General features: G+C 44.6%; 1 protein-coding gene across 2 annotated transcripts; it reads right to left on the reverse strand.

Moving 5' to 3' along the window:
• Positions 1-173: 173 nt before the first annotated feature.
• On the reverse strand, positions 174-11,683 carry plekhg7 (pleckstrin homology domain containing, family G (with RhoGef domain) member 7). 2 transcript variants are annotated; one of them, XM_031860619.1, is made up of 17 exons: positions 11,395-11,683; positions 10,040-10,769; positions 9,188-9,210; positions 6,944-7,047; positions 6,142-6,179; positions 5,645-5,746; positions 5,052-5,201; positions 4,724-4,819; positions 3,900-3,998; positions 3,203-3,316; positions 2,655-2,829; positions 1,624-1,739; positions 1,234-1,321; positions 1,060-1,139; positions 793-946; positions 541-638; positions 174-447 (listed from the first exon to the last, which is right to left on the reverse strand). In XM_031860619.1, exons 2-17 carry the CDS (start codon positions 10,658-10,660, stop codon positions 337-339), a joined length of 2,169 nt encoding a protein of 722 aa, XP_031716479.1. In that variant the 5' UTR covers positions 10,661-10,769; positions 11,395-11,683; the 3' UTR covers positions 174-336. The 2 variants fall into 2 exon arrangements, with proteins under 2 accessions (XP_031716479.1, XP_031716471.1); XM_031860611.1 differs by having other exon boundaries at positions 6,929-7,047.
• Positions 11,684-12,698: the final 1,015 nt, after the last annotated feature.

Raw genomic sequence — 12,698 nt, forward strand, 5'->3', positions numbered from 1 at the left:
TTTTATTTGTAGTTTGTTCACTAAAAGTTCATTTTATAAATGATATATGATATATGATTATGATATATAAATTAAATGATCAAAAGCTCAAAACCGGCTAATGGATCTTGAGGTGAAATTGATATCAGAAATAATGTGTTCCTATAAATAAAAAACACTAGAGAACAACTTTTACTAAATTAGATATTTATTGTACACTTCCGCAGCAGCTGCCCTTTAAAGGCAAAATTAATTTTACAAAATGATCCTAGTGCTAGTAGTTATTTACAAGACGGTCAGGAGACAGTGAAGTGCACGTATACAGTAGAGACATTTCAGATCTAGTGCTGTTTCTCGTCATATCTGTGAAGACTCCAGCCACAGGGAGGAGCTCGTGACTCGAGGCTGCTGGGAGTCCAGCTTCAGCAGCGCCGTGACAGCGCCCTCTATCTTCGTCATCCACGCTCTCTGCAGAAAGACACACGAGAAGGTGTTCACAAAGAGAAATGTCAAGTTCATTATCCAGCAGTTAGTCGTCTTGTCACAATTGAAGTGATGTACCTTGGCAGACTCTGTCGCAGCTTGCAGGATGAATGCACCGATACACTGCTGGTAGCGGTTCTGGTGCATGATTATGAAGGAATGAGGCAACCCTGACGCTACAAAGGAAGCACACAATTGAAATTCTCACATCAACTTACACACTGATCTGTGAACATCAACAGAATGACGTTTTTCAAGACCCATCATGACGTTCAATTCTGCTGTGTGCTCGAAACCCAATGAAATCAACAAGAATGAACGCTGTAGTACCTGAAGCATTGAGCTGATCGATGTTCTTGAGCTGGAGTCGGTCCAGAGAGACGGGTTGGTCCACAACCGTGAAGGTGTATCCGTCCTTCAGGAGCTGATCCAGCTCCTGGTTCTGTGGCATCCTGAGAGGATTTTGTTCTGGACCAATAGGACGCTGCACAGGAAGACGAGGACACAGTGTGAAGAAGTTATGAAGCTCCTGGACAGCCTTACACGGAATGTCTGTCGTGGTCCAAGTCCCACTGAGAGCATGACAGAGAGACATACCTTCTTGTTTCTCTTTATCTTTGTGATCAGCAGGAATTCGTCAAACAGGAACAGGTAAACATCGATCAGCTTTGTGTTCTCTGGTGATGAACCAAAGAAAGATGGGGTGAGATTTTACTCAAATCGGAGCACTGAGCATGTGAAATGTGTTGGAGCTCTTCCAGCTGTGCACACCTGTGAGCACCACCTTCCCTTCATGCAGCAGACTTCTGTGAGAAATGAGATTCTCCAGAGTGACGGCCTTTAAGAGATGTTTCAGATTCTGAAAGGGAAGCCGTCAGTCGGGTAAGAGGAAAACATTTTGGCCTTTTGCCACGTGGACCGATACTGAAAGAGCTGAGCTGCTAACATAGCTAATGATGACACACTGCAGTGTAAAATGTGAACAGTTTGCTTTTCATGATATCTGACATCAAGATAAATGATTGGACCATCCTATCTGCACACAAAAGCTATTGGAAGATGAAGTGTTGGTGGTCTGCCAACAAAAGCTCTCACAGACACGCACACACGTACAGATATAAATGTATACACACACACAAACGCACAGATAACCAGACAGACCTCAGGGACGACGGCACGCTTGTCTCTCTCCCATACAGGCAGCCACACCACGGCATCTCTCAGCTGTTTCACCTTCTGGTAGTTATCCAGCCATTTCACCTTTCCCTCTAAATCACCTGGAAGCAGAGAGGCAGCCTTTCAATCAAGACGGACAGAAATAGAAGAAAAACAACTCTGACCCCTGAACTTCAGTAGTATTTCTAAAAATAGTCGTGTATTTAAGTCACATTAATAACAGATTCTGTTTCAAATGACAGATAAACTGTTCTTAAGCGCTACTCTATTATCTTGTGTTTTCCTGTGTAGTGATGGTTGCCTGCTGAATATGGGCGTAACCATGTCGTGAGAGATTACACCACTTTACAGTAAACACACACCCAGAGGACATTGCCCTACACATCTGAGCCGTGGCTACGATGCTCCGTGTCAACCTGTGCTGCTCTGTCGTGCTTTTGTAATGGTTATATGGAAGTATGCATTTAAGTATTTGTGAGCCAACACCGTTCGTTTTCTGTTCGGATATTTGTTCAATCCAATAAAAATGCAAATTGAGGTGCAGTGCTGCAGCACATTTCCCACAGCCTGTCCATCTAGTTGCAGAGTAAACCGCCACAACAGGTCCGCAGACAGAGGCATGCTTTGAAGAATAAACGGTCAGGGCTCCTGGCTGTTGTCCAAAACATGGAGCCTGTTTGCTCACAAGCAAGCTCGCCTGACACGAAGAAACTACGATCTGCTTAACAAGCTGCTTGTCCCTTGCTTTGCTCGTCAAAACACCCGAATGATGAAACACACAAGTCGTGAGCAGCTGAATGACATAAATGAGACGTGTGACACTTGAAGCTCAGAGGAAAGTTCAGCAGGTGAAAAGAGCTTAGAACCCTACACTGTGCTTACACAGTCAGTGAGAATCTGCTGATAAGGCAGTGCTGAAATGCTCAGGTGGTACAAAAACATCACTGTCTTATGTAAATAAGAGTTTGTAGTGATGCATTTTTTTTTTTAAAAAACAAGCAGTTCAGGGTTCTCACATATCGATGTGTCCACTTGCTCCGTTATAGCCTGCAGGCCTCCGGCCTCGTCCTCCCTCTGGCATCTCTTCTCGATGTTCCGCAACAGCAGAGGGTATCGGGTGAGCCTCTGTAACGGCGCCACCAACAGGTCACGCAGTTGCAGCCTCCGGCACTGTTCGTTCCTCTCACACCACTAGGGGGGGGGAGAGAGAGAGAGAGAGGACAGGGTGAGAGGAGGGCTGTCGGTGGGAAAAAGAAGAAGGTCAGAGGGGTTGAAGAGTGGTCACGGTGTTTGTTAATAGAGGGGGGCAGTGAAAAAGAGAGATATTTAAGATCAAAATACAAGCCTAAGAAATACATGAGTGTGATGACGGGGGAGGTTACACAATGGACAAATGGTCACATTCCCCTCTTTTGCAGGCCTTGGTGACACTGAACTGGTTGTGATGTTGCTGTGTGTATCCTCTCTGACATGTTTTTACAGCTCTGCCTGCCGCCTTGTTAACAGTACACGGTGTCCTCGCCACCGCTCTGACACGCACACACAATTTGGCCGCCCCCGGTACCTTCACGTAAGATCCAAAGTCCTCTCTGGGCTTCAGGCTGTCCAGATAAAGCAGAGCTGTGGAGTAGTTGAGGCAGTACTTCTGCAGGCAGTGACATAAGCTCTCCTGGAAAGCCTGCCAAACAGATAGGAGGGTTATAAAAACACCAGGATGCAGACTGTCTGGTCACATCAGCCAACAAGCTGCAGATAAACATCATAAAAAGAAGTACAAGATTTACAAAAATGACCTTGTGTGTGAAATATATTCTCCTGCTGCTTCTCGTGATGCATTATTTAACAGTGAGATGAAGAGGTTTCTATTTGTTTCCTTGATCTTTGGAGCAAAATGATTCATTAACAAAGAACAAAATATGAAACTAGGATTGCTGATCTGGATTGTTGCGTAGATCTTTTTCTTTTCTCTGTGTGTCAGAAGAAGTGTGAGCTCTTTAAAGGAAACTGAACCAGGCAAGCCACAAATGTGATTTCCTATTATTGATATTGTATTCTGAAATATATTAATATGTTATATGCATTTGTTAAATAAAACATCTTGTGGTGCGTCACATTCTTGCACTCCTGAATATAGTGCACACATATCCAGCATACATTTAGATAAGTTTGTCTTCATCGTCTTATCAGTGGAGTTTTACAACTGAGCGAATGACTGAGCAGTGACTGCAGGCAGAGTCAGCGTGTTTGTGAGTGACACTTGCTTTGCTCAGCAGCTCCAGCAGGGTGGGCCCGCCACCCTCCGTAATCTCCAACGTGTCCTTGATGACGCAGAGGAGGTTGTTCAGGAAACCAAAGCTCACCTGCAGCGGAAAAACACTCAGTGTCATGTATCACCACACAGCCGTCGTACCTCGGTCATGTTCAAGTACCACGCCTTCTGTTCCTTACAGATAAAACAATGCAGCTCTGACACAAAGAAACACACAGGTCTTCACCAGTAACTGCAGTGTAACCGGGAGAATGCTGTGGCACAAGGTGCAACGCACTTCAGTTTTGTCAATTAAAGGAAACAAACAAAAGTGAGTTGATTCCCCATTAAAACACTCTATTAAGTGTCTGAGACATACTGTAACTGACATGGTGAATGAATTAACGAATCATCTGCCCCGGTTCCATCTGCCAACAATAAGAACACTATGCATGTCACGCATGAAGACGTTGTTTAAGACAGCTGTTAGGTTGTCCCGTTTTATTTAGGATGTTGTACAAAATGTCATTCATGATTTTTCTGTTTGATTCTGATTGTATCACATACTGTCTCTTGTGTTCTCTGTCTTATGTTGTTTGTCTCTCACTCAGTGCCTCTTGAACAAGAGGCTTTCCTGATTAGATAAAGCTTTCATAAATAAATAATACATCTTTTTATTTAGAGCTTCTTTTTTCAAGGTGCTGTATTCCACCTTTTGATGCTGCACAACAAACAAGAGGTATTATAATGCTATGAAGGGTGTTTTTGTTTGTAATTGTTTGCATAACACACCTAAAAATAACAGGCCACATGCTGTTCATTTGCATCATGTCTCACCAGGCAAAGCTCAGTGAGGTTCGCAAACAGCCTCCAGGAGTCGACATCAGCCAGGCAGCTCCTCATCTGCAGGTTCATGAGTGTCGCCAAAAACACCTGAAAGCAACAAAAGAGCAGTCAGACAGAGAATACACTCATCTGTTGTGCTGGCATTGAATTTCTAATTCACTCTGTAAAGAGACTCTGACATGAACCTCGCCGACAGGAATGCGGCGACAAGACAAAACACACAAAGCAGCAGGCGTTGGGTTTCATTTGGGTTTGGTCGATTAGTTGTGCGTGTTTGTTTGTGTGAGTGTGCATTCTGAGGCTTTGTTTGGACGGTCACCTCTTTGAGAACCATGAGCTGATCCAGGAAGTAAACACACTCGCTGGTGAAGAGTTCCCAGATGGCCTCTTGTCTCTTGAAGCCCTGAGGGTCGGAGGCAGCGCTGACCTGAGAAGACTGGTCCTGCAGAAACTCCGCCAGAGAGAAGTCCTGCACACAGACAGAGAGACGAATCCATGCTTTGGCTTTAAAAAAAAAAAATAAATACTATTAAGAAAGACTTCAACTGGAAGATAAGACATTTTTTATTAATCCCTCAGAAAATGTGATGGTATTAAAACTGCATACTCTGCCACTGTAAAGTTCCACCACCCTGACTCACTCAAACGAACGTCATTGTTTGTTTATATACGCGTGCAGGGTCACACTGACTGGTAGCTGCCTAGAAATTCTGGTTCTTGTGCAACGTGAATGGTGCAGGAGCTTCCCTCAAACTGCCATCCTGTTGCTTCTAAGTCGCTTGTCTATTTGGACAGTAAATCTGTATCTCTTTGTTCAAACTCTGACTTTGTCAGCATTAGAAGTCACTGGAGTATCAACATGCTGATTTACATAACAAACAGTCTTTACTGCTGACAGTGCTCATTTCTCACCTTGTACTTCTGAAGATCAGCGTTTCTCCAGTCTTGAATCTGTGATGACGAGAGATATTTTTCAATGTCTGATGCTGTGCCTGTCTGCGACTTCCCTTTAGTCTGAAAGGTGAAGGGAGAAGACACAGTTATTATATTGAGCACATTTTGAATAGAAGGTCTTTCAGTTATTGATGCGTGTTGATCAAAGAATAGGACATGTTTGCATTGCCGTTCTATTATCTCTCCATATGGCGATGTTGAAAAACGACGTTCGCAAACGGACAAGTTTGCTTCTGCATTTAAAATGTGGAACAATTACAAAAGCTGTGCGGGGCAGAAGGGATAAAAGGAACCACATTAATCTGCTTTGGGAAGTGGGTCAGAGAACAATGTCCAAACCAACTGCCCACTGCTAAAACAGAGTGCATCAAAACAAAACCACAAGCACATCGTTGGCACCAGCCACACACGACGACAACAACAACAACAACAACAACTGACAGACAAACACCTACCGTACTACGCCTAAAGGGCCACTTTGACTTCTTAGTATCTGTGCAAAGAAACATTAAAAAAAAGGGATTATGAACAAAAGATCAAGTAAGAATGTGTGCTGTGCAACAGATGGGATTAGAATCAAACAAACAAAACAGTGTGTTGGGGTTACAACTGTGGTGGACTTTCTTTTTTGCCAAAATGAGAGGTTGAATTACTCACAAAGCGACAGAACATATAGTGTATGTGTTGTGCATGATATGTGGCTTTGCATCAAAAACAGACACTGGTTAATGTGCATCCTTTGAAGCACCGACACACACAGAATATGCAATTTATTCAAATTCCGAAGTCTAGCATGGAATTTCATTATAGAGTTATAAACCAGGTTACTAATCCTCCTGACTCGACACCTGGACTGTGAGAAGTTTACAAAAGCACCATAAGCAATAAATAACAAAGGGAACTCTTTGGTGAACTTCCACTTCCTTCATTAATGGAGAACGAGAAGCTAAGCCAAACGTTGATGCTCACATGTTGCTTGGATTGCCGTGACAACATGCAAGGACGGGTCACTGCCAAGCATCACAGCTCATTCTGCTCTTCAGGACCGAGGTCCATTTACACGCTGACCGACGGCAAGATACACCGATCGGTACATGAGGGGGCGTCAATTAAGTGACGGGGTTAAATCAGCCGCTTGATTCACAAAGCCAGAAACGATGCCATTGAAACACACACATACTGTGTGTGTGTGTATATATATATATATATATATAAATAATGTAATACAATAAAGACTTCTACCAGAGAAGTTTGAACCGTTTAATATGTCAGCTGCTCCATTGGACACAAAAAGGTCTCCCGGTGAAACGTCCAAGCCGGGCAAGCTGACCACCACGGAGCTGCGTCTCCTTTCCTGAAGCCTGAGGGAACAGTAAACAGCTGTTGGTCTTTGGCTGACAAACACACTAAGGGTAAAACTGGTAGTAATGCTCCACATTTTCAAAAACAGCTTCATTGGACCTTTGACATTCACTGCTACAAGAACCGCTATTATTCTGTTGTAAATGCTATACAGCACAAAGAGAATGGACTTAGCGCAAAGCCACAGGAAATAACTAAATTCCTTTTGTCATTTCACATGGATGAAATACCACGGAAATACCATCGGCATTGTGCAGCACATAGGCGATTAACACGAGTAGCAAGAAATGATAAAGGATAAGTGTTGTGTGTCTGGCTTATGCGAGGATAGCTGTTGTGTGGAATGGGGCGAGCTGTCAAGTGTGTGCCAGTTATAATCCTCTTGGTTTCCTTTTCACAGTAAGCAACTGAGGCATGGCTGTGTCTGGAAAAACACAGAGCTGCCCTTTAGCCTCAGGCAAAGCTTAAACAGCCTCTGTTCTCAAGCGTTCTGACTTATCCGCTGCTGTTGAACTTCAGCGATTACTGAAAGGAAAACCCAACTCTAAACGTAGTCAAACTTGATTGCCGACTGTCTTGACTCCGACGACCGCAATACAAACTGTGCCGATGCTAAACAAGACGTCTCCGCTCATTCGACGTGGCTGCAGTCAGCAGAAATAAGACGCACGGCAACCAGACCAGCTGGTTTTTGGAGCTGTTCACTTTCAGCCAGCTGACACTGATTGACAGCTGGCCAGTGACCTGCGTCAGCATGCTGCCGTTTCACTTCTGACTGTTTTCAGGGTCTTGCCTTTGTCTAGAGTTCAGAAGTAGATTTGAAATGATCTGACAAAGGAGAAATAATGACACAAAGTCTGAGTTATAGAATCCATTGGTAGGTTCTAAACACATTATCAGGACATGATCGGACCAGGAGGACGCCGGGCATACAGATGAGGGCTAATTACCCTGTTTATACAATGAGGTGGAGCAGAAGTACAAGCAAGGGGAACAATGCCGGTACTGGTTTGTCTCCGTCTACTATTATCTGTAAAATCTGCTTTGTTAGACTGAATTGTTATCCTTTACATCTCCCTCTTATTGCTCATAATATCCCCTCAAACAGTAGCTGCATTTGGGCTGCTGTGCCGGCACAAGAAGCAAACGAGACCACATGACTCCCACCTGTACACTATGAGGGTAAGTTAGTCTGCAACAGAAACAGGAGCACACTGGTGCGTTTTTTTCCCTCCAGGACACTTTTGTTGAACTGTGAAAGCACCAACTGTTCCTTGCTCTCCCGGTAAACCGATACAACTCCCTCTCCAGATCAATGTATAGGCAGGCAGGGCTGAATCAGTCAGCAGCAGCACCTGAGCACTGTACAGGATGCGTGGGGGTAATGGGACAGTAAGAAAGGCCCGATTACTCCTCTGAACCGGGTCAGTGCCTCCTTGCAGTTGGTTCCATAGCATCCTCACAATGGCATCTTGTTGCTTTGTGACCGCTCAGAAAGCTTTCCCTGTGTCCAGCCTCTCTGCCACTGAGAGCACCGCACAACAAGAGAAATAATGATGCCCGTAAACAAAACTGTCCCAACCAATGGCTCGCAGGGCCCCGGTCACTGTAAGAGGCACAGTGCCAGGGTGCAATTACAGGGACAATAGCTGCCTAATTATCTAGTGAGGGGAAGAGCCCGGCAGCCCATTAGGAGGGGTGGCAGTGAGAGGAAACAGCCTTAATGAGGGTTTGTCTGGCCCATACATAACCATGGGGCTCTCAAAACTTGAACCCACCAAAGCTTATGCTCCATCAACAAAGACATGAGTGACAAAGAATGAACAATGGGCTCCTTAAACCGAAGGTCCAACCATCCTCGCTCACGAGTGTCCTGAGAGCACAGAAAGCATGGAACTCACGACGCTGAATGTAATCGCTCAAATTTACATGTCAAGAAAATGATTCGACACCGTTTTGGCCGAGAGAAGACGCTGTGGTTAAAGATGGAAATTAGAGATGTATAACAAAAAAAAACTGTTTATCAGTTACAGGAAATGTTTTTACCACATTCCTCATATGCAAACATGTTCTCACAAACTTTTTTTTTGTTTTTGGGCCATGATGACGGGGCCCACAGACCGTCCAAGGTACACCTACCTGTTATGACAACGCTCTGTCTCCTGCAAAAAGAGGAAAACACTGCATCAGTGAACAGAAAATTTGAGACAATTCTATCAAAATTTGCAGAAAAAACAAACTACAGTCAAATGTGCTGAGATGATGAACGGATTTCTTGAGAATTAACCGGCTCTTGAAGTTCCGGCGTGTTATCAAAACCACTCCGATCAGATCATTTTACACACTCATTTACATTTTCATATCTTCATGCTCTGAAGTTTCCAAAGCTGTAATCATTATGCTATTAACAAGCCACATGAGCACCGTGCACTCGGCATCAAATAGAGGGTGCGATGACCTCCCACCGCTAACGACACCGCTAGATCACTTTCGAAGACGCTCAAATTTGAATCGGCGTTTTAAGTGGTCGCTTGGATTCAAAGGCCTCTGATATCTGGAGGAGAATGCCGGGACTCTATTGAGAATGTGCTCAGTTGAATACCACGAGCTGATGAATAGATGTCCCCATTATCTTTTTCCATCGCTCACTGACCCCTCCATTATTGGGTGACTGCTGACTGCGGCGAATAGGGGCCCAAGGAGAGCACTTCCCAGGGTTCTCCAGGCAGTGGGCTTGGTCAGAGCTGTCAGTGCATGTAACTGCTGATTCATTTGCTGTCAAAAGCTCGCATTGTGAGTGACCACCGCAGGAGGTGAGGAAGAATGAGGGGAGAGAAGATTTCCACAAGGAAGGAATGTGTAACCATTTCAGCCAGACTAAAGCACATGACCCGAGGTGAATGTGGGGAGAGGTTTGTGTGACGATTAGGGAATTAAATTACTACAAATGCTTCAATTAAAAAAAACAACAGAAAACTGGTAAAAGCTCACCTGTACTCCGCTATCAGGGAATCCAAAATCTTTAATAAGCGTAGGATGAGCACTGTGGCATTCTTGTCTTGTGGAAGCGATACTGTTTTCGAAAGTCTTTGATCTATTTGATCTGGTTCTCTGTCGGCCGGAGGATGAAATGAGCTGGTGGTCGTGACAGATCTCTCCATCGGAGAGGGGGCTTGCTGCCAGAGGAGACTTGACTCTGTGTACTGGGGACAGGGGGTTCATGGGGGACGGCTTCTCCCGAGTGCTCCCCATCATGACAGGATCCATCAGAGGGCGTCTGGTGCTCCTCATTCTCCTCAGCGTGGGAGACGTGGAGATGCGGGCTGGGGCCTGCCGGTCAAACTGGATGAAAGGGGCCACCGGGCCGTCAGTGTGCCCCAGGGGCGAATGTCTCAGCTTGGAGTTTGTCCGTGTGAGGTCTATGTGCATTATGATCGGGCTGCTGGTCTGACACTCCTTGTGCTGAAAAGGCCCCCAGTCCGTTTGGGTCTGTGCATTCGCCACACCTGTGGTGACGACTTCATTTTCAACCCACTGGATGTAACTCCAGCCCAGTTTATTCTCAACGTCCTGGTCCTTCTCCTGTAGGATAACGTGCTGCAGCGAAGACATTATAACCTCACAGGCATTGTAGTGCAGCAGAGAACGTGTGATCTAGTGGTCTGAGTTAAGGTCAGATGATAATCCTGTTGCATTCCAGCACCGTTCACCTCTCAAGCTTCTGGGGGGGAAGTAGAACATGTGTCAATACTCACAAGCAAAACGAGGCAGACTGGGCCCAATTTGCCCCCTAATCTCCTGTAAGGGGATTTGAACTGGGTTGAAAATGGTCAGTTGGCAGCAAAGTATCCTTCAAAAGTTAAAGTGCATAGTTTGATAAGCATTAACACATCTATATGCGAGTGTGTCTGACAGCGTGTGGAACCAGGTAGCGTAGACGTGGTCAATGGGGGAACAATGTAACACATATTTCAGCATAGTGTGTCAATTTAAGTCTTAATATTGTGATGTGAGACACAAAGAACTGAAAGCAGCCATGCCCCTTATTTCAGACTATGGTCTGTTCCACTGTTTCTACACTGATATAAATAGACTCTTTTAGTAGCTGAAGATACCACACTGTCTGTGTTATTAACGTCCCCCCCCCCCCACCATATTGGGCTAATGACATTGTTTGTTCAAAGCCGCGCGAGCTGTTAACTCGGCACATCCACGAGGCAACAAAGATATATTTTTTTTAAAAAGAAACAATGTATGAATAAAGTATACAGCGGTATTAAACTGCGCTGAATATATCGTCGGTGTGAAAGAAGCTCGTTAACATTTAAGAAGTCAGGTTTACTTACATCCACCGGCGCCTCGCGACGACTTGAACGAATGGCGGTGAAGTGAAGTGTGACCGGCAGAGAGAGAGAGAGAGAGAGAGAGAGAGAGAGAGAGAGAGAGAGAGACGTTGGAGGGAACTGGCGAAATCGCAGATTTCAGAAGGAGAAAGTCTCCGACGGTGTTCAGTTTTCTCACAAAACACAAGAGTGAGGAAACAGCTCTGTGCAGTGCGGAGAGGCGGAGGGAGGGGAGCGGTTCATTGTCCGGAGCTGGTGGAAAGGTGCGACTACACTGGCTGCATGGGAACATCAATTCTCTCTCTCTCTCTCTCTCTCCCCCTCTCCCCCCCTCTCTGTAGGCGACCCTCCTCCTCCCATACACTAGATGTCCCTGTGTCTTTTGGTTGTCTGTTGCAGGTGCTGATTTTGGGTTGATATTTCTGTTATTGCCATACACTGACACACGCGCGCGCGCGCGCACACCCATGCACTTCAGGACTGACAACTGATAGCTTTCTATTGTTTAATTTATGTTTGTGTGAAAATAAAAGTATTAGCAAAAAAATATACTTTAAGTGTCAAGGTGAATATAGTGGAGTAATGTGAAGATGCATTGTATTTGTTTCTTTAATTCTGAACAATTTACTGTCTACAGTACATTACCACAATACGTTACAGTCATGCCAATAAAGCTCATTTTAATTGCGCTTTTTTTTTCTCTCACTATATGAAATAATAAATTGAGACTGTACAAAACAGTAATATTTATTGGTTAGAGGAATTGTGAAAAATGACTCCGCTCATCGATGCTTTAATGCTACTTCCAGGCAGTAGTATACCAGTTTTTGTACTAACATTAAATCATTTTACAGCATACATGTTCAGCAGTATTCTGTGACGGAGGAGCAGGCTATAAATCACCAACTCTTTCAGAGCCCTCAGGGCATTTTCCTTCCACCATTATGCCACTATATATATTCCAATAGTGTTTGAAGATTCATTTTTTGTTTCTATTTTGTACAGAGTATAATCTCTCTGAAATCTATCAATAATTGGTGGGCTTTTTTGTGCTGTGGATTTGGCCTTATATACTTCAATGTGTCACTGTGAATATGACTGAGGGACCTGTCGTTGGCACATGAAATTACCCTTTCTGGTCCGTTTGTTTGTAATTACCACAAACTCAAAGTTCGGAGAGCAGCAGAATTACCTGTTGATCCAGTGAAGTGAACACTAGAGGGCGGTGTAGGTCAGTTAATGGGGACTGCCTGTATGACGTGGTGAGGTTTGATCTCTAGCGGCCCCTGGTGCGTCAACATGGATAC

The sequence above is a fragment of the Anarrhichthys ocellatus genome, unplaced genomic scaffold (genome assembly GCF_004355925.1).
Source record: "Anarrhichthys ocellatus isolate YVR2014 unplaced genomic scaffold, GSC_Weel_1.0 scaffold2, whole genome shotgun sequence".
Taxonomy (NCBI): Eukaryota; Metazoa; Chordata; class Actinopteri; order Perciformes; family Anarhichadidae; genus Anarrhichthys; species Anarrhichthys ocellatus.

Bases quoted from the DNA above. Each gene is read 5' to 3' on its own strand.
- plekhg7 (XM_031860611.1), bottom strand. From the start codon at position 10,660: ATGTCTTCGCTGCAGCACGTTATCCTACAGGAGAAGGACCAGGACGTT. The intron at 9,211-10,039 runs GTGAGCTTTTAC...CTCTTTTTGCAG, and splicing joins TCCCTGATAGCGGAGTACAG to GAGACAGAGCGTTGTCATAA. The intron at 3,999-4,723 runs GTGAGACATGAT...TTTCCGCTGCAG, and splicing joins ACCTCACTGAGCTTTGCCTG to GTGAGCTTTGGTTTCCTGAA.